Genomic DNA, 20,708 nt, shown 5'->3' with positions numbered 1-20,708 from the left:
TAACATCCCTTTCATCAGCAGTACAAGACTAGAAGTAATAGCATTTATGACTACAATATTGCTTGGGGCGATAAGGAAAGTAATGTTTTATCTTAGACATTATAGCTGAGGATATTTATATATTATATTAACTTTCATCTAAAAGATTTGGTCTTTTACAGATATTTTCTTTCATTCATTCTTACATCTCTTAGCTCCCGAGTGGTGCAGCGGTCTAAGGCACTGCATCTCAGTGCTAGATGCATCACTACCGACCCTGGTTCGATAACGGGCTGTATCACAACCTATGATCAGCATCGTCTGGGTTAGGGGAGGGTTTGGCCGGGTTAGGCCGTCATTGTAAAATAATAATTTGTTCCTAACTGACTTGCCTAGTTAAGTAAAAGAAAGACTATGGTCTTGTTACGGTACAGAATACACCTGTTATTCCATATCGGTGTGTTATGTGGAGTTGTGTTTATATGCCGATTTCCTATATAATAACACTTGTTGGTGAAGTGCAGAACGTTTCACAGGTAATTTGTTAATATTAAAGTAACATCTAAGCAATAAATCTATTCCAATCTTTTTAAAGATGGAAGCAGGGACACTGAACCACAGGCCATCCATATCACAGAGAAAATGTATTTATTGATTGATTTAACCTTTTATTTAACTATACGGACTACCAAAAGGCAAAAGGCCTCCAGCGGGGATGGGGGCTGGGATTAAAAATAGAACATAAATTATAAATATAGGACAAAACACACATCACAAGAGACAACACAACACTACATAAAGAGAGACCTAAGCCAACAACATAGCAAGGCAGCAACACATGACAACACAGCATGGTAGCAACACAACATGACAACATGGTAGCAGCACAAAACATGGTACAAACATTATTGGGCACAGACAATAGCACAAAGTGCAAGAAGGTAGAGACAACAATACATCACGCAAAGCAGCCACAACTGTCAGTAAGAGTGTCCATGATTGAGTCTTTGAATGAAGAGATTGAGATAAAACTGTCCAGTTTAAGTGTTTGTTGCAGCTCGTTCCAGTCGTTAGCTGCAGCAAACTGAAAAGACGATCGACCCAGAGATGTGCTTTCGGGAGCTTTAACAGAATGTGACTAGCAGAACAGGTGTTGTATGTGGAGGATGATGGCTGCAGTAGATATCTCAGATAGGGGGGAGTGGGGCCTAAGAGGTCCTCACAAAATACTGTAACGTTTCATTACAATACTAACCACTTTAGTCTAAACATACCATTCATACATTCTAAATCAAAAACATTCAAGCCCCCATCATTGTAAGGTCTTAAAACATCACCCTTATGTAGTGAACATTGTTCTTCCTAATATAATTGACGTTAGTTTGGTTTATCATTTTTATAAGCTGAGCGACAGCTAGTGATAAAGCTGGGTAAATTATCCTAGACAAACTTTCAATTTTTGTCTGTAAAATTCTTCCACATATAGATACTCTTTGAAGGCAACTGTTAATAACATTGGCTTTCAATAAATTGTTTCACGATATTATGTAATTAAATTAATGGATGGTCATGTATGGCCATAAACTCATATTTATTCATATTTTGCCTCAAACCTGAGAAGAGTGACTAAATTGATAGCAAATTAAATTGACAGAAAAATAGTGGTATCATCTGCCAGTTGACTAATTATGGATTTTCCCATAACATTACGTTTTTTTATATTTTCATCAAGATTCAATAACCCTTATTAAGAGATTTATGGATTGTCGGGCATTCCAATCATGTGATTGTTTGACAAACAAAGCTTTGGACATCATTGATCACGTGCTTCTGATCAACTGATACAATCATTGGCACACTGCTTCGAAGTAAACTGCTTAGCGATTTTAACGCATGCCTCAGGGCTCCGGTATCAAATGTAACATCACTATTACTTAGCCACCTTTTCAACTGACAAACTAAGGTCAGAATAAAATATTTGTTTAGAATCCATAGATCAGCATTGCATAATTGTAACGGCTTAATTGAACAACTTGTGTTCAGCATTTGCTAGCTAACGTTTGCAACTGGCATTAGAATTTAGCTAGCTAGCCTAAGCAATTAGGCACTGTACTGTACTGGACAAAGCCTCCTGCCCCCTGTAAATGTGTGATATAGCTAATTTATACTGAACAAAAATATAAACGCAACATGTAAAGTGTTGGACTCATGTTTCATGAGCTGAAATAAAATATCCTGAAATTGTCCATATGCACAAAAAGCTTATTTTCTCTCCAATTTTGTGCACACATTTGTTTACATCCCTGTTAGTGAACATTTCTCCTTTGCCAAGATAATCCATCCACCTGACAGGTGTGGCATATCAAGAAGCTGATTAAACAGCATGATCAATACACAGGTGCACCTTGTGCTGGGGACAATAAAAGGCCACTCTAAAATGTGAAGTTTTGTCACACAACACAATGCCACCAATGTCTCAAGTTTTGAGGCAGTATGCAATTGCTGAGCTGACTGCAGGAATGTCCACTAGAGCTGTTGCCAGAGAATTGAATGTTCATTTCTCTACCATAAGCCACCTCCAATGTCGTTTTAGAGAATATGGCAGTACGTCCAACCAGCCTCACAACTGCAGAACACGTGTAGCCACGCTAGCCCTGGACCTCCACATCTGGCTTCTTCACCTGAGGTATCGTCTGAGACCAGCCACCCAGTAAGCTGATGAAACTGAGGAGTATTTCTGTCTGTAATAAAGCCCATTTGTGGGGGGGAAACTCATTGGGGGGGGAACTCATTCTGAGTGGCTGGGCCTGGCTCCCCCTGCCCAGTCATGTGAAATACATTCATTAGGCCCTAATCTATGGATTTCAATTGACTGATTTCCTAATATGAACTGTAAGTCAGTAAAATGGTTGTGTTTTATATTTTTGTTCAGTATAGTTAGGTGCATTAGCCTGGCTAGCTAGCCAATACTGCGCTTTCTGAACAAAGTGTGCTAGCTAACTGTAGCATTGAGTTGTCACACTGAGTCAACTGTATCCCCAACGTTGGTCATGAAGTAGACCAGTGTTTTCCCAACCCTGGTGCTCGAGTACCCTCAACAGTACACATTTGTATTGTAACCCTGGACATGCACACATGATTCAACTGGTCATCTAATCATCAAGCCCTCAATGAGCTGAATTAGTTGTGTTTTTCAATGGCTACAACTCCCTCTGGCCACCCTGGCATTTCCTTCTTTTGATGGCTGTTATCTTCCCAAGCAAGAAAATGCATCTGTTCACACAGTCCTAGAAGAACTGAACGCTTACCTACAGATAGAGAACCAGAAAAGGTATGCTGACATTTCCTGCATTCTGTCACAATCATGAATTGAGGGCTTGTATAATTAATTTAATTTGCCTTGTGGGACACCTTCCCTGGCAGTGACATTTAGCATTAATTGCCTTTAAATACCAGTGGCATTTAGCTATGTGTCGCAGATCATAATGCACCTATATGTGATCAAAGTCTATTTGTGAGTTGATGTCACCTACTTGCTAGTTTGTATGCCAGATAATGTGTGATAACCAACAATTTTTCGTGTCTGGCATTATTACTGGACTTTAGAGGTTTGCCCATACAAACCGCCGCCAATACCAACCTGGTATAGGTGATACTCTCTTCGTTCCTGATTCTGGAAAACAGTTATCTTATAAATGTCCGTGTCTAGTTGCAGGTGGTTCTACAAACATCAGAGAACTCAGAAAGATAGTAAATCCATGTTTTGTATTGAGTGAGCATGTAAATCTTGGTGGGGCAAAAAAAACAAAAATGCCAGCAAAGCCACTACACAACACTAAACAATACATTAATTGCACTATAACGGTGACAAATGGTGCCCACAAACTGTTAGGGCCTGCATAAAGCTTTCCCAACAGCAGAGTTCTATCAGCACCTTACCACTGCTACACCTGGCTATCAGCGGAGCCTTGTCTTGCAGCAAAACAGTTAATTCAGCCTCATTTACTGCCTTTAAAAAAACATAGCTGATATGACTGACTTGTTTAAATAAATGTGGTTTCTACTGACAATTGAGATGTACAAACTATGGCATAAGGGAACGACGAGCGGATAAGAGGCAATCCGTCATTTAGATTAAGACATTAATGAGCGAGCTAGGATGGACGTTGTGAACTATTTGTTCAGCATTTGTTAAATGTACAGCGACAGAATTCAGAACATGGGCTGTTCTTACATTATTCTCCCTGTACACCAAGTCAGAGCTGTAGGATAAGTAACTGGGCCATATAAGCAGACAATGAAAGCTCTTACAATATTCAATGATTACATTTATCTAAAACAGGCTATAGTCTACATGTGCACGTGCACCACCAAGTCAGAACGGTAGGCGAAATTAAGAGGGGTAAATGGACCAAATTATTAGGGTGAGGCACATGGGCTACTAACATCTTACTACACAACATACACTTAGTATTACTTTCTTAGCTACGGTATACATATCTCCCTGGCATATTACATAATTTATGCAGCAGCATACAAGACATTTTTGGACTCACCTTGTGCTGTGCTCACTTCCTTCCAAACCACTCATTGTTGAATTTGCGATTTCTAACTTCTTGTTGCAATGTTTATGTCCAATGGCCGATGAGCACCGATACGTTTTATCTATAATTTCTCTTCATATGACAAGGACTGAAAAGGATTTGCCTGTAGATTGTCGACTTGATTAAGATGAAGCTACTGTACATATAACGTGATTTTACGTCATTTTATCTGTGGCCAATGACCTTGAGGCTTCTTGGATGGGCACTTCTAATATATCTCTATGTCAGCACCCAAAGGGCTCGAATTTTCAAGGTCTCCCCTTAGACTTCGCGGTGATGTAGTTTCCCCATGAGTGACAGGACACTGAGCCAATCACGGTGCAACTCTCCATTATTTTCTGCTGGCTTGCCCCACCACCGCAGAAAGCACTGAGCTGGGCTGAAACACCGGCATTTTGGAGGTGCCTTATTCAAGAAAACAAAAAACAGACCATGTTTGTATGCTGCTTTATTAACTTAATTATATATATTTTTTAAATTACATTGTTTGCAAACTGATACGTGACACTTATTAATGCCAAAATAACATGCAAAACAGGCAAGCCCCTTCCAAAACATTTTCTATTGTTTTTATTTTTTCGCAAAAATGTGGGGCTCAAATCCCCACCTGTTCTGAATGACGAGTCGCCACTGCTCTTGCACGTGTCTAGATCTTTGTTTTGGTCGCGCTGTATGACTCGTTATATACTTCTACAGGTGGCGGCAGAAACTAGTTCCCACGAAGACGCAAGAAAATGTGCAGCAGCTAAGATGCCAAGGCGCGGTACAAAACATGGGTTTTCTATCATAATGTGTTTTCTCTGGTGTTTGTAGAACCACTTGCAACTGGACACGGACATTTTTCTAAGAACTGTTTTCCAGAATCGAGAACGAAGAGAGTATCGCCAATACCAGGTTAGTTGAACATTTATGGCAACGTTTTTATATAGGCAAACCGGTAACTTCCAGTAATGGACTCCAACATTTTATTGGTTGTATTACATTATCTGGCGTGCAAACCGTTGCAAGTCACCCACCATATTCTGAATAAGGTTTGATTTGAGAATTCGCTACCTGATTCACAGAACCACAGAGAAGCACACTAACTTCGCCACCTTCTGTGTGGGTGGGTGAGGGCTGGAGCTGCAGGGTAGTCATCTGCTCCTCAGACACCACAGAGGGAATGCCATCAGAAACGCCGTCCAACTCCAACCAGGACAGTTTGCCCTCTATTACCTATAACGCTGGGCAGGAGGACGACTTAATTCGCTTCTCAGCAGAGGAGGCCTGGCCCCCTGCCTGGGACCAGACTGTGTCCTACTTCATGGCTGTAACCCTGGAGGACCAGACTGAGAAAGAGGAGGAAGAAGTAGCAGAAGAGGTACTGAAGGAGGAGGAGTCTGTGTCCAGTAGCAACGTGGCCCCCCACCAACACCATGCCTCGCATACAACACCAGCCAAGGATGCTGCTGGCGACACTGCTGATTTTAGCCAAAAGGTACAGTAACTAGGTTTCCATCCAATTAGCGACAGATTTTCGTTGTAATATTCTAAAATCGGCATACAATAATTTTGTCACCAGCGTTTCTATCAAATTGGATTGTTGCGGATAAAAAGCTGTGCGTGATGACGTAGTGCGCATAAAAATAACTTTTGTGGTTAAATTACCATGTACAGAATTAAAAAAAAGACCAGTTAAATGCGTTAACATCACATTTTCAACTGTACTTATGGTTATGTCACAAATTTTGCGTTATATTGCAAATGTGCCCACTCCGCTCTAGCCAACAGCTCGCAGATACAGTGCGGGTAGACTACCTACATGCTGAGATTATTTTGGATAAGAGAGAGAATTTTTATTTGTCAAACGGCAGCCAAGCATCAATGATAATGTCACCAGAATAAGACTCAATATTTATTGGAAAAGAGCAAGCTCATCACTGTGCACTTTCATCACCCTGTGAAGTTCATCATAATTTATTTATTCTGTAGCCTAGTAAACTGCATGCTTTCCCAAGGTGCATAAAGGTGTTTCACCTGCCATTTCTCGCAATAATAATTTTACCATCAACTTTTGGAAAGTTTAAATTAGCTGTTTCCATCAGGCCTGTCGTGACATTTATCTGACATATAGTTTACTCACATAAAAAGGTTGGATGGAAACCTGTTTAGTGTCGTGAAGTTCTGACAAATTCCATGACAGTAGAGTGGGGGAGGGGGTGATCTATGGGGATTGTATAATTTCTGTTCTTCAAATGACTAAAATGTTGTTGTTTTTGCTAAATCTGTATGAAAATGGAACAAAAATTACCATGACATTTTAGATTGTCCTCAAGTTAAATACATAGAAACTTTGGAGGCATAGACTATATACAGTATTGTCTAAGATATAGGCTATATTTCACATGTATTATATTTAAAGGGATTACTGAGAAACACTTAATTGGGATAGGTATATCTGTCAATAACTGGTTGAATTTCTCGTCAGATCACAGCCCACTTGACAGAGACAGACGTGGCCATCGATCACAGCCACAACGACTACTCGTGTTTTGGGAACGTGTGGCTCAACCAGGACGAGTATGCCCACGTTATCGAGATCTACGAGTTCCCGGCCGTGTTCAAAACAGACGACCTGCTGGATCCCTTTGCAGACTACAGGTAAAATCCTTGGAGTAGGGTGACGTTGCCCCTAGATGCTGATCTTGGATCCGTTTTACCTTTTCCTCACTGATGGTTAGGATTGGGGGAAGGGAAGCTTATCCTGGATCTGTACCGAAGGGAAACCTCACCCTGCAGCACAGGTGAAAGCCTCCCCATGCCACTCACTAAAGCCGACAGCACACTCACAATGGCTGTCTGTCTCTCTCCCAGTCTATCTTGGTCTGTCTTTCAGTGATGGGGGCATGAAGATTATGTGGATGGACAACACTCGCGCCCTAGGCGTGTTCTCCAGTCAATCTTCAGGTATGGTTTTTGAGTATGTATTTTTTTCATCTTTTGAGTTGTTTTTAAAGTAAATGCCCAGTGTAAATCTAACTTTATTTAAAGTTCATATTCTGTTAACTCCTATCCAAATAATGTTGACATTTTTTTGTGTGTGGCTAAAGCATAAATTGAAGATAAAAAAACACTTCAAAAATCCCACCTCAAACTTCTATCTCAGACTGTTTCATAAATGCTTGCTATTTCCTCATAGAACGTCATCTCCTTGGGGAGGATGAGCTGGCCAGTCAGTGATCTAGAGGAGGATGAGCTGGCCAATCAACGGTCTACTTGCGTGAATATTTTAATGACCAGTGTACACTCTAGAGGTCGACCGATTAATCGGAATGGCCGATTAATTAGGGCCGATTTCAAGTTTTCATAACAATCAGAAATCGGTATTTTTGGGCGCATATTTTTTTAAATTTATTTAAAAAAATAAAATGTATTTTTTTATACCTTTTATTTAACTAGGCAAGTCAGTTAAGAACATGTTCTTATTTTCAATGACGGCCTAGGAACGGTGGGTTAACTGCCTTGTTCAAGGGCAGAACGACAGATTTTCACCTTGTCAGCTCGGGGGATCCAATCTTGCAACCTTACAGTTAACTAGTCCAACGCAATAATGACCTGCCTCTCTCTAGTTGCACTCCACAAGTTACGCGAATGCAGTAAGCTGCTAGCTAGCATTAAACTTATCTTTAAAAAACAATCAATCATAACCACTAGTTAACTACACATGGTTGATGATATTACTAGATATTATCTAGCGTGTCCTGCGTTGCATATAATCTGACTGAGCATACAAGTATCTAAGTATCTGACTGAGCGGTGGTAGGCAGAAGCAGGCGCGTAAACATTCATTCAAACAGCACTTTCTTGCGTTTTGCCAGCAGCTCTTCGTTGTGCGTCAAGCATTGTGCCTATCAACTCCCGAGATGAGGCTGGTGTAACCGAAGTGAAATGGCTAGCTAGTTAGTGCGCGCTAATAGCGTTTCAAACGTCACTCGCTCTGAGCCTTCTAGTAGTTGTTCCCCTTGCTCTGCATGGGTAACGCTGCTTCGATGGTGGCTGTTGTCGTTGTGTTGCTGGTTCGAGCCCAGGGAGGAGCGAGGAGAGGGACGGAAGCTATACTGTTACACTTGCAATACTAAAGTGCCTATAAGAACATTCAATAGTCAAAGGTTAATGAAATACAAATGGTATAGAGGGAAATAGTCCTATAATTCCTATAATAACTTCAACCTAAAACTTCTTACCTGGGAATATTGAAGACTCATGTTAAAAGGAACCACCAGCTTTCATATGTTCTCATGTTCTGAGCAAGGAACTGAAATGTTAGCTTTCTTACATAGCACATATTCCACTTTTACTTTCTTCTCTAACACTTTGTTTTTGCATTATTTAAATCAAATTGAACATGTTTCATTATTTTCTTGAGGCTAAATTGATTTTATTGATGTATTATATTAAGTTAAAATAAGTGTTCATTCAGTATTGTTGTAATTGTCATTATTACAAATAAAAAAATAGTCCGATTAATCTATTACGGCTTTTTTGGTCCTCCAATAATCGGTAGCGGTATCGGCGTTGAAAAATCATAATCGGTCGACCTCTAGTACACTCACACAGAATAGCTGCTTTTTAACATAGCTTCCCTTACAATATTGTTTAATTAACTATTTCACTCTCATATTGTAAGTAATTATAGGTCATATTTCATAGAAATCTGGAAACACTAGGTAGTTACTTTAAGTTATATTGTACTCCAATATGAGTCACGAGTTAGGTGTGTGACCTTCTGACGATCGGTGAAGGGAAGTTGGTATTCTTTCTTATGACATCAGAGATTAAAATCTTTGAATCGGTTCCTGTGTTTGTTTAGCCCTCCATGCACTTTCCATTCGGCACCCTCTCCTGAAGACACGCACTCTGTCTGACAGTAGCAAGAAGGCCAAAGGGAAAGCCATGAGATGCGCAGGTATTGTTCTTGTTTTTTGATCCATCTGTACTGTAACAGAAAGTAAGTGGTCTGTCGTGCTTTCATTGTGAATAGCTAACTTATTACCATATTAATACCATGTTATTACCTCTTTCCTTGCTCTAATGTAAAGTCCTTCTGTATTTCCCAGAGTTTATCCAGCCGGTAAAGGAGAGGCCATGGACAGACTCTGCGGTGGCCCCGAGCACGGTGACCACAACCCTGGGGCTGCGGAGAGGTGGAGCGCTCTCACAACATTTCTGACCGCTACAGCAGGTGAAATGACATTTCAACGTAGGCTCAGACATGCAAAGTAAACCACAGAATCGGGATGACTAAACTGCATTATCGGGCCTCACACTGCAATATATTTTATTCACATTGTTGCTCATGATCACATATTGCTGAGTCTCTGTTTAAGAAATCAAGAACATGTCATGGTTTGCTTGTTGAATTATTTTTATTAGAGAAAATATGATGCAAGCACAAAATGCTTTAAAACAGTCAACTGTGTATACAGTATTGGATAATCACCCCTCTAGTAAAGAGCACCCTTGTAAAATAAAGGGCCCTGTAGTTGCAGTATCACAAAAATAGGACAAAAGAATGCAAAGATGCATTTTCACATGTCATTTGTGACTTGTACAATCGAGAAAACAAACATAAGAGTCCCTGACGGTAATAATTTAATTAAATGGATGTTTGAAAAATGAACAAAGCTGAGCAAGATATGGTGATAAGACTAAAATGTATATGTATCTTAGAATCCTAAGATGAAAATAATTAAATATATTGCCAGAGTTGATATTAGGAGATGCAAGATACACTATTTTAACTTGAGGCAGAATCCCAACACAAATTACATGAATAACTAACTCCCTTTCACCTAAATCATGCTGTTTGTCGCCAATTTGGACAAAAGTTTGTGTACATTTTAACTTGGGGATTCTGCCTTAAATGCTCATTGCCTCTTTAGAGACGTAAAAATGCAGGTTTGATGAGAGGGGGAAAAAAGTTTCTCCTTAGTGGTAGCTGTATGGTTGTAATAATACTGCTATATCCTTAGTGATTACCGTACAGCAAGAAAGAAATCAGTTCTTCCTATTTTATATTCACAATGGCTTCTACCACATTATCACGCCATAGACTTGCAAATAATATTCTCCGTGGATGTAAGACTATTCCGCTACTTTCCCTTCCCCCACCTCATAGGCACGTGCACTGGTGGCCCATGCGTCTGTCATCCATGTCTATTTATTTATTTAATCATTTTGACAGTAACCCTCCAAAAAGTCTAATGCTTCTTAGGTAGTTCTATGAGTTTTAGTTTAGAAAACAATCTCCGCAGAAGCGACAGTTACAGGGATGGTAACAAAAAGCTTGATTGTCGTAGCGACATCAGGGGAAACTGGGCAGAAGGGAGTTGTTACAGAACTGCTGTATTTGAAGCACATCTTTAATTGAGCCTCTCATTCTCCTTAATTGCCGGCCTCAAAACATTACGGAAAGAGACTAACTGTATAGGAAGCTCTGGGGTAGTGCTGAGCGATTAGTGATTTTGGAGGTCTGTTCGGTTTTGGTTCAATTATTTAAAAAATAATCAGTTTTGATAATTAAAAAAAAATATTCAATGCAATATGCATTGTGGGTTGAATGCTGTTACACAGAATAAAACAATGAATAAAAGTCCCATGATGGTAGACTGCCCATTACTGCTTATCAATTACTAACCATAATTTATTCACATTACTTTTATAAAATATTTCAGTTGTGTTGTATATAAAAAAAATTTTTTTTAATGAATTTATTATTTAATTCCAAGTCATCTCATCTCTATAGTGCTGCTGCCTAATGCTGTCTGAAAAAAATCACTATTTTGTAGTTCTTCAAATGAATTAAGGCACACTTTTATGACAGCTGAATAACAACTATCAACCACTTAGATCATGTGTTTACCTCACGGAACAACTGCTGCTCTCTATATCCCTTAATGATCGCGCATTCTTCTCTTGTGTAGCAGTCATAACAGAAACACAGAACGGATCTGATTTATCTTTAGAGAAACTGTGTGCATTGAGCTTACAGGAAAAAAAACGGAACTAAATGAAATACAAATAATTGATTCAATGTCAGTCAATTAGTTGTTTAAAAACCGAAAAATAACACATTTCAGTTAATCACTCAGCACTCCTCCGGGGACAGGGCGTCTGCAAACTGGACAGACAATACATTGATAGATGCAAATAGGTTATCATCTTTAGCAGACAACAGTTCTTTAGGGATTGAACAGAAAAAGGGTCAAACTCATTGCGGGGGGGGGGGTCCAGAGAAACAGCGTTACGCTAGTGTTCATAGGTGCATAGCTAATTGCCTGCTCAACACACTGTCCTAATTTAAAAAAAATAAACAATACAGTACACTGTCTCAAAGTGGAACAGGTGTTGAAAAATATTACTTTTTTCCCTTACGGTGGACCACAAAGGTTGGGTACATGTAACTAAATAGCTCTAATTTGATAGCACCAGCACTCTGCTGTACATGTGACAGAAATTTGTGACATCAGTAAAGACAGAGTTGCTTCTTCAAGCTGGATCTTTAAACCAGTTTTTGTCCCGTCTGCAACGTCCTTATATAAAACGTTGGCACTGAGGTGAGCTTTGCTTTTCAATTTTCATCCAGCACCGTTAGGGAGGGAACAGACGGGACAGCGCTCCCTCTAGAGGTTGGTAATTTCAAAACAGTCTTGATGGTCATTCATCAGTTTCGCAAAATAAATTGTTCCTCCCGGTCTTTCCATTGAGTCCGTCCACACTACCTGTGTCCCAGCTGGTTATTCACGAGGCCACGGAAAGAGGATTCCTCTGTCTCAGAACTCATTGAGCCACCTGAAGAGGAGAGACAAACGGGACACATGAAGAACTGCACTCATTCAATAGTGGGCACAGTTTGAAAAGCACAGGGTACACTGGTTGTCAATAGAAATGAATCTGTATAGTTACAATAGTAGAAATACTTCAATCACTGAAGTCTTCACCAGCCTTCTCTTTTAACTGAACTGATAGTTTTCATGATCTTTCACAGGAATGCCAGGCTACAATTGGACGACACACCTGATGTCCTTGCTAATAAATAACAGTCAAACCAGTGGCTTGTTCCTGTTTTCAAGTTCCTATTGTTAATGCCGCTGTAGCACTCAAGTGCCTGATTCACACTATAGGGCCAACCTAAACCATACTATGCTGGCTTGGATATTTTCTTTTCACGTGGTCTTTTCTAGCATGGTTCCAACAATGGGGGGGGGGGGGTTTGGCGACAGTTATGTGTTTTACTTTGTAATTTGTTCTATGCCAACCACTTACATGTCAGTTTAACACCCTGAATGCGTCCATACATAGATGGATAAGGTAATACTCAGAGTTGGTGATGCATCGCAAACAGAGGCACCAGTTGTATAATTCCTATCAGTGGAGGCTGCTGAGGGGAGGACGGCTCATAATAATGGCTGGAACGGAGCAAATAGAATGGCATCAAACGCATGGAAACCACGTGTTTGATGTAGTTGATACTATTCCGCTCCAGCCATAACCACAAGCCAGCCCTCCACAATTAAGGTGCCACCAACCTCCTGGGATTCCTATTAAGTGTAATTTATACCCTGCGTACTTGCATAGCAAAAATATGTGAAGGTGCAGTGACTTAAATAAAATGTAAAGATGACATTAAATTAACACAGATCTTCTGTCTGGAGATGGGAATAAAAAGGCAGGATGTGGACAATTTTGTTAGGAAAGCAAAGCAACTCTATCATTTATGTTGTAGGTTTCAGATAAATGTATAGGTGATTAATTTACTTTTTGTAAAACAATCTATGTAAATACAGTTTGATTTGATAAATTGCAGCGACTTCATTTGTAACTTGACGCAACTTTTCAGGATCGCCATTTTGCACTCTTACGTTGTGTATGTGCCTAGGGTATAAATTAGGCATTCATCATGTGAAATGTTCAATTAACAACTGTGAAGAAAAATAAACTAAAAGCGTGTTGAGGTGTGAAATTTATTTTCATAAGCATTGTTGTTTTCTCGAAAGACATTAAATTCCAGACAGAATAGAGTGGTGTATATTTTTTCCCCAATGCTAAAAACGGCCACACACAAACATCTGAATCATTCAAGTTGAGCAATACACTAGATGAGGCAGGTAGCCTAGTGGTTAAGAGCGTTGGGCCAGTAATCGAAAGTCGCTGGTCCGAATAACCGAGCTGTCAAGGTGAAAAGTCTGTGTCCTTGAGCAAGACCGGGATGCCGTACTATTAAAACATTTATTTAAATTTTGCGATTGCCTTTTCACGCATTTATTTTCTCTGAATTTAAACCTCTTCGGAATGTGGTCAACCATAGACAAAATGGCTTTGAACAAGACAAGTGTCCATCACATTCAATAATGTTGTAGCCAGTAAGCTCCAGTCTCTCACCTATATAACAGTTGTACATCCATATCCTGTGGCCGTCGTATCGACACCTGCACTTCATAACGTTGTTGGTGTAGTCGGACTCTGCTACCTCAAAGTTTGGGTTGATCACAACCTAGGGAGAGAAACAACGTATTGATGATGTTATCAGAGCACCCACATACTCTTGCCATGACCAAAAGACCGATCTGTGTTGGCAGCAACTATTAGTGAAATTCTAACATTTATAAAATGCTGGGAAAGTGACCAGCAGAATGACTAAAAGTGGATTCCATTGAAAAGAATCGACTCCTCCATGGAATAAGAAGTGGAAAGAAGAACTGTCACTACTCCAAGCTTATTACACTGAACAAAAGTATAAACGCAACATGCAACAATTTCAAGGATTTTACTGAGTTATAGTTATAAGGAAATCAGTGAATTTTAAACACAACCCAACCAAGCTGCACTGCTTCTTAACACAGCGCGCATCCAACCCGGAAGCCAGCCGCACCAATGTGTCAGAGGAAACACCGTGCACCTGGTGACCTTGGTTAGCGTGCACTGCGCCCGGCCTGCCACAGGAGTCGCTGGTGCACGATGAGACAAGGATATCCCTACCGGCCAAACCCTCCCTAACGACGCTAGGCCAATTGTGCGTCGCCCCACGGACCTCCCGGTCGCGGCCGGCTGCGACAGAGCCTGGGCGCGAACCCAGCAAGGACCTTGCTCCCATATCATATTTGGATGTAGAGATTCGCGTGCCTATCCTAACATAATTGTTATTTTAAATGATGGAAGAAATGTTTTGTTGTTTGAAATAAGACAAATTAAAATACGATTCTCACCTGGAAGATGTAGTCTCCTGGCACAACGTCTGTCACGTCTATCCACTGACAGTCAATGTCGTGTCTGTACGTATCCCAGCACCCAACAGTGATGCCCTGCTGCCCGAAGTTAGCACACTCGTACCTCTTCTCAATACCTGCCCGGCCAGAGAGACAACAGTGCTAAAGTAGAGAATCAGGAACATAGACGAGGTTTCTCGTGATCATTTTCATCATTTGTTTTTCACATTAAAGCCTCTTTACCCTCTTCACATTGGGTGTCCTCCAGACAGAAGCTGGCCTTGTGTCCCTCTGCCACCTTGGTGCCGTTGAGGCTCAGTAGGTCATAGTGGGTGAACACTTCCATGCTGTGGTAGTGCCTGGACAGGGAGATGGAGACCATCATCATCATCACCACCCTCCTTATCGTCATCATCATAACCAGCCTGTACACCCACAGCAGGCACTGCCTCCACATGACTACAAATCAGACCACAAATCTATGATCTCACAAGACTGCGACAATGACCACCCTCTCCAGAGGACTTTTATTGCAGCACGGTGATTGTTCTCAACTCACGTAACACAACGATGCTCGCTTGCATGCCATTGTCCAACCCCTCCTTCATCATACCTTCCACTACTTAACTCAATGACTAAAACTGAAGGGCCCAGGAATTCATCCTCCCGTCCTACGCCATGTTTCTATACCTGTGGCACTCGTGCCAGATCCAGGAGTGGTGTGCGGCCTTGGGGCGAAAGTCTGTCAGTCCGTTGTTGTGTATCTGGGAGGAGAAGCGCAGCAGGCGGCGGTAGGAGGACGATGTGGCGTCGGCGGCGCTGCTGGACAGACAGTGCTCCTCGTTGGCACACTGCAGTATGTACATGGGCCGGTCCTCCAGGTACGTGGTGTGTTCCACCACCTGGGCGTTTAGAACCAAGTCTGGGGCCGCTGTATGCCGAGGCAGAGGATAGGTTGTTGTTAATATGAAGATCAGAGCCTGCACTTTGAATAGAGACCCAATCAAGGATTCAAACAACAGCAAAATGGCCGCCCAACACTTTTTGGGGGTAACATGGACTTGTCCAAGAACAACATTATTATTTATTTTTTAATGTTTTGCAACGGTGTGCCATAATGAATGCGACCCAGCTATTGTAAGTGACTTACTCTCAGAGCAGGAGACTCCAGCAGCGAAGCGCCCTCCCCCTCGGGGGCAGTCGAGGTGTTTCCCATGATGGAGGCACTGGGCCAGAGTCATCTCCGTCCCCGAGCACCTGACCCCGCTCATCACCACGTCATCAGCACTCATGTCTCCTGGCCAGTACCACGTCTCCTGGTAGTGAGAAATAACACAGACAAACCGATCAAACATAGGCCGAGCTTCAATTCTTCCAACTCAAAATGGACAACTGTCATTTCATCATCCTACCACAAGAGGTTTCCCTATCTACATTTCCATCCTTGCAAGTCATGAGACTGCACAGCTATTGTTGCGACACGGGAACATCTGCCTAGATGTAGTTGATTGTGATCGTCCAAAACCCCTTCACAAGATAGACATAGAAGTATATTGGTTAGGCCACTTTTTCCTTGGAGGATGTTTTCTAGATTTCATGTTTCTGGTGAGACTTTATAAAGCAAGTAGCAAGATCCTTAAGGAAACAAAGTCTCTCCGTCTGAAGTCAAATGTTGCTATGTCGAGAGAGAGAGATAATGTATTACATCTGTCCTCATGGATCTGACTCAGTATAAAGAGGCTATCATCTGTATGTCTCTGACAACGCCCAAAGCCAAGGGAATACTCCTGTAAGACTCATTATTTCCAGGGTCTCCCACGGAAGGAGTAAGTATGGGTGGGTTGGAGGGAAGGAGGGGGGCTAGGGAGATCTACGGAACAGAGTTTTAGACTTTGGTATCATATGTTCCATCTGCCCCTCTGCCTGCAGAAACACTTAGTCTGCGTCACTAATGGAACCCTATTCTCCTGCTTTTGACCAGTCACTATATAGGGAATCTGGTACCATTAGGACGCAACCTTAGAGTGAGTTGAGTCACTGAGGTGATCTTCCTGTCCGGGTTGGCACCCCCCTCGGGCTCGTGCTGTGGGGGAGATCTTCGTGGGCTATACTCTGCCTTGTCTCAGGGTAGTAAGTTGGTGGTTTAAAGATATCCCTCTAGCGGTGTGGGGGCTGTGCTTTGGCAAAGTGGGTGGGGTTATATCCTGCCTGGTTGGGCCTGTCCGGGGGTATTGTCGGACGGGGCCACAGTGTCTCCTGACCCCTCCTGTCTCAGCCTACAGTATTTATGTTGCAATAGTTTATGTGTCGGGGGGGCTAGGGCCAGTCTGTTATATCTGGAGTATTTCTCCTGTCTTATCCGGTGTCCTGTGTGAATTTAAGTATGCTCCCTCTAATTCTCTCTCTTTCACTCTCTCTCTCTTTTCACACCCCTGAGCCCTAGGACCATGCCTCGGGAGTACCTGGCCTGATGACTCCTTGCTGTACCCAGTCCACCTGGTCGTGCTGCTGTTCCAGTTTCACTGTCTGTCTGTCTGTCTGTCTGTCTGTCTGTCTGTCTGTCTGTCTGTCTGTCTGTCTGTCTGTCTGTCTGTCTGTCTGTCTGTCTGTCTGTCTGTCTGTCTGTCTGTCTGTCTGTCTGTCTGTCTGTCTGTGCACGTGGGTGTGTGTATGCTAGGTCCAAATACATTTAAAGGATCCCCAAACACATAATGACACTTTAATGTAAACTGCCATTAAAAGGGGCATTAGTACACAATCATCAAAGTCACACTTAATCATGCAATTACTGTGCAAAAGAGTTCTATCAGCCCAGTCCAATTTCCAGTCATTAAACTCTCCCACCCATCAACCCAGTTCTTCCATGATTCATAAATACTTTCCAGACGTATATCACCACTGCCAGTGGCATTCAGCAGTTGTTAGTACACTGCAAATTATAGAAAGTCTCTCAAACTGTAGAACCGCAAGCAAAAATGTATATAGAACGCAGATAGTGCTTTCCTTTCGGGCGTGTATCGAGGTGCTTTCCTTAGAGTGGTGTATCACACTGTGGGACTAAAGACAGCTCTTGAATCACCCTTTAAATACAACAAATAATCAAAATAGCAGCACTAATCAGCAGATAAGCGTACCTACCCTACATAGTTTGCTGATGGTTGTAGGCCAATGAAACTTCAAAGAGCAGGAATGAACTCCCCACCACCAAATGTACACTGTTCAAGTACGCCATATAGCCATAGACCTATACATGTGAAGTTTATAGTATCCCAGGCTAGCCTGTAGCCTTTCCTCACTCCATCACCTCAGTCAGTGTGGAGACAATAAGCTCTAAGGTCAGTGTGGAGACAATAAGCTCTAAGGTCAGTGTGGAGACAATAAGCTCTAAGGTCAGTGTGGAGACAATAAGCTCTAAGGTCAGTGTGGAGACAATAAGCTCTAAGGTCAGTGTGGAGACAATAAGCTCTAAGGTCAGTGTGGAGACAATAAGCTCTAAGGTCAGTGTGGAGACAATAAGCTCTAAGGTCAGTGTGGAGACAATAAGCTCTAAGGTCAGTGTGGAGACAATAAGCTCTAAGGTCAGTGTGGAGACTATAAGCTCTAAGGTCAGTGTGGAGACTATAAGCTCTAAGGTCAGAGCCCCTTTTACTTTCCTTCAGTGAACATCTCCAGCTGTTTACAGCTAAATGATGTATATAAGAGCCATATGGATATATGGGGTTTGCTGGTGGCATATATATAACTGAGGCCCACTTGATGATGTACTTTTACGAAGTATTACGAAGACTATTTCCCAACATCCACACTAGGATGAAAACCCATGCTGATCTGTGAGGTCCAATCACAAAATCATACAAAATGTATAATTGACCCTTTTAATATTATTATATGTTGTGGATACTTACACAGAAGCATATTTACCCTTTGTCAAAGAATGTTAGGCTCTTGATTGTCTGGCTGCCCAGCCAATGTGATGAGATGTTGTGTATAAACTCACCTGGAAGGCGTTGTTGGCAAAACCGAGACCCAGCTGTCTGCACACGACTGTAGCCTCTATGGTGCCCCAGCTGTCACTGCACACCGTACCCCACACCAACGAGCCGTTCTTCTCCGCCAGCACCTCCACACGCCCCTCAAATGGGTTCCGCCCACCGCTCAGACGCAGCTGCAACCAGAGATTAGATGTTTATAAAGGCAGTCCCATTCTGCTCATATATTTGATGTTTATTGGACAGGGTAGAGATAGAGAGGGAACACAGGAGGAGAAAGTGCTGAAATAGCAGTGGGTCCGATTCGAACCCACGCTGCAGCAGTATGTGTTCTGGGTCAGCGACTTAAACCGCTAGATCACCCACTAGGCCACAGATGATCTGTTTATTATGAGCCCAAAAATCCACTTGATTCAAAGAGGTAGTATATTCCCTCACATCTGTGTTAAGTATTCTGTTCTGCATAGAAAACTCAAAATATTTGCCATAAATCCTATCTTTAGGTTTTACCTAAAGTATTTTCAGAGGCAATAAAACATCAAATATTTCTTATATTATGAAAATGTGGCAAACATGTGTGGTTGGTGTCAATAGTGAAATCAGAATAACAAAAAAACACATCCACGGATGACATAAAACAAACATTTACAAATGGCAATGGTTGGCAATAGAGTTATATGACTTATATGAGTAATATACAAGTAACATACAAGTACTATAGAAGTTTTATATGAGTAACACACGTACTATATGAGTACTTATGAGTAATACCAGTGATGTAAACCCTGGATGACTGACAGGGGGTGCAGTATTGAAGCCATCTTGGTACTCCTCCATTGTAAAAATATACTTTTTGGAGAATATCTTCTCCCCGAGCTGCTGACGACTATTTCAGTCTGCACATACAAGAGTAATAAAGGCCCAGTGCACTAGTTTTGTGATCAGCACCCCTACTTCCCGCGGCTATGCCTACCTCTGGCTTCAAAGCCTCTCAACGGTCAATACATAGCATCAGTAATCCAGGGTTTATATAAATCATTGTGTAATACCCATACAGTGCATTCGGAAAGTATTCCGACCACTTCACTTTTTCCACATTTTGTTACGTTACAGCCTTGTTCTAAAATTGATGAAATAGTTTTTTTTTTTTTCATAAATCTACACACAATACCCATAATGACAAACCAAAAACAGTTTTTTTGAAATGTTTGCAAAAGTATAAAAAAGAAAAAGTAAATATCACATTTACATAAGTATTCAGACCCATTACTCAGTATTTTGTTGAAGCACCTTTGCAGCAATTACAGCCTCGAGTCTTCTTGGATATGACGCTACAAGCTTGGCACACCTGTATTTGGGAAGTTTCTCCCATTCTTCTTTGCAGATCCTCTCAAGCGCTGTCAGGTTGGATGGGGAGCGTCGCTGCACAGCTATTTTCAGGTCTCTGAGAGATGTTGGATCGGGTTCTGGCTGGGCCACTCAAGGACATTCAGAGACTTGTCCCGAAGCCACTTTTGCGTTGTCTTGGCTGTGTGCTTAGGGTCCTTGTCCTGTTGGAAGGTGAATCTTCACCCAGTCTGATGCCCTGAGCGCTCTTGGTCAGGTTTCCATCAAGGATCTCTCTGTACTTTGCTCCGTTCATTTTTCACTCAATCCTGACTAGTCTCCCAGGCCCTGTCGCTGAAAAACAAACCCCACAGCATGATGCTACCACCACCATGCTTCACCGTAGGGATGGTATTGGCCAGGTGATGAGCAGTGCCTGGTTTCCTTCAGGCGTGACGCTTGGTATTCAGGCCAAAGAGTTCAATCTTGGTTTCATCAGACTAGAGAATCTTGTTTCTCATGGTCTGAGAGTCCATTAAATGCCTTTTGGCAAACTCCAAGCAGCC

General features: G+C 41.8%; 2 protein-coding genes across 4 annotated transcripts in view; one reads left to right on the top strand and one right to left on the bottom strand.

Moving 5' to 3' along the window:
* The first annotated feature begins 2,557 nt into the window (after positions 1 to 2,557).
* Positions 2,558 to 13,573, top strand: LOC139562236 (R3H and coiled-coil domain-containing protein 1-like). Of its 3 annotated transcripts, XM_071379750.1 has the most exons (8): positions 2,558 to 2,689; positions 5,280 to 5,477; positions 5,648 to 6,060; positions 7,051 to 7,223; positions 7,459 to 7,529; positions 9,433 to 9,528; positions 9,680 to 9,804; positions 12,610 to 13,573. In XM_071379750.1, exons 3-7 carry the CDS (start codon positions 5,746 to 5,748, stop codon positions 9,790 to 9,792), a joined length of 768 nt encoding a protein of 255 aa, XP_071235851.1. In that variant the 5' UTR covers positions 2,558 to 2,689; positions 5,280 to 5,477; positions 5,648 to 5,745; the 3' UTR covers positions 9,793 to 9,804; positions 12,610 to 13,573. The 3 variants fall into 3 exon arrangements, 2 of the variants coding, with proteins under 2 accessions (XP_071235851.1, XP_071235842.1); XM_071379741.1 differs by lacking the exon at positions 2,558 to 2,689 and having other exon boundaries at positions 4,977 to 5,477; XR_011672328.1 differs by lacking the exons at positions 2,558 to 2,689; positions 12,610 to 13,573 and having other exon boundaries at positions 4,977 to 5,477; positions 7,762 to 9,528; positions 9,680 to 9,727.
* The window catches only part of LOC139562232 (lysyl oxidase homolog 2A-like), a 52,209-nt gene continuing 41,470 nt past the window's right edge, over positions 9,970 to 20,708 (bottom strand). Inside the window, exons 8-14 of the mRNA XM_071379726.1 lie at positions 18,825 to 18,992; positions 15,978 to 16,143; positions 15,518 to 15,758; positions 15,071 to 15,186; positions 14,828 to 14,964; positions 14,004 to 14,115; positions 9,970 to 12,413 (exon numbers count right to left, since the gene is read on the bottom strand). Coding sequence (XP_071235827.1) covers positions 12,340 to 12,413; positions 14,004 to 14,115; positions 14,828 to 14,964; positions 15,071 to 15,186; positions 15,518 to 15,758; positions 15,978 to 16,143; positions 18,825 to 18,992 — 1,014 coding nt within the window. The 3' untranslated portion in view covers positions 9,970 to 12,339. The remainder of the gene's footprint in view (positions 12,414 to 14,003; positions 14,116 to 14,827; positions 14,965 to 15,070; positions 15,187 to 15,517; positions 15,759 to 15,977; positions 16,144 to 18,824; positions 18,993 to 20,708) is intronic.

The sequence above is a fragment of the Salvelinus alpinus genome, chromosome 2 (genome assembly GCF_045679555.1).
Source record: "Salvelinus alpinus chromosome 2, SLU_Salpinus.1, whole genome shotgun sequence".
Classification (NCBI taxonomy): Eukaryota; Metazoa; Chordata; class Actinopteri; order Salmoniformes; family Salmonidae; genus Salvelinus; species Salvelinus alpinus.
This window is presented reverse-complemented; position numbering and strand designations above follow the sequence as displayed.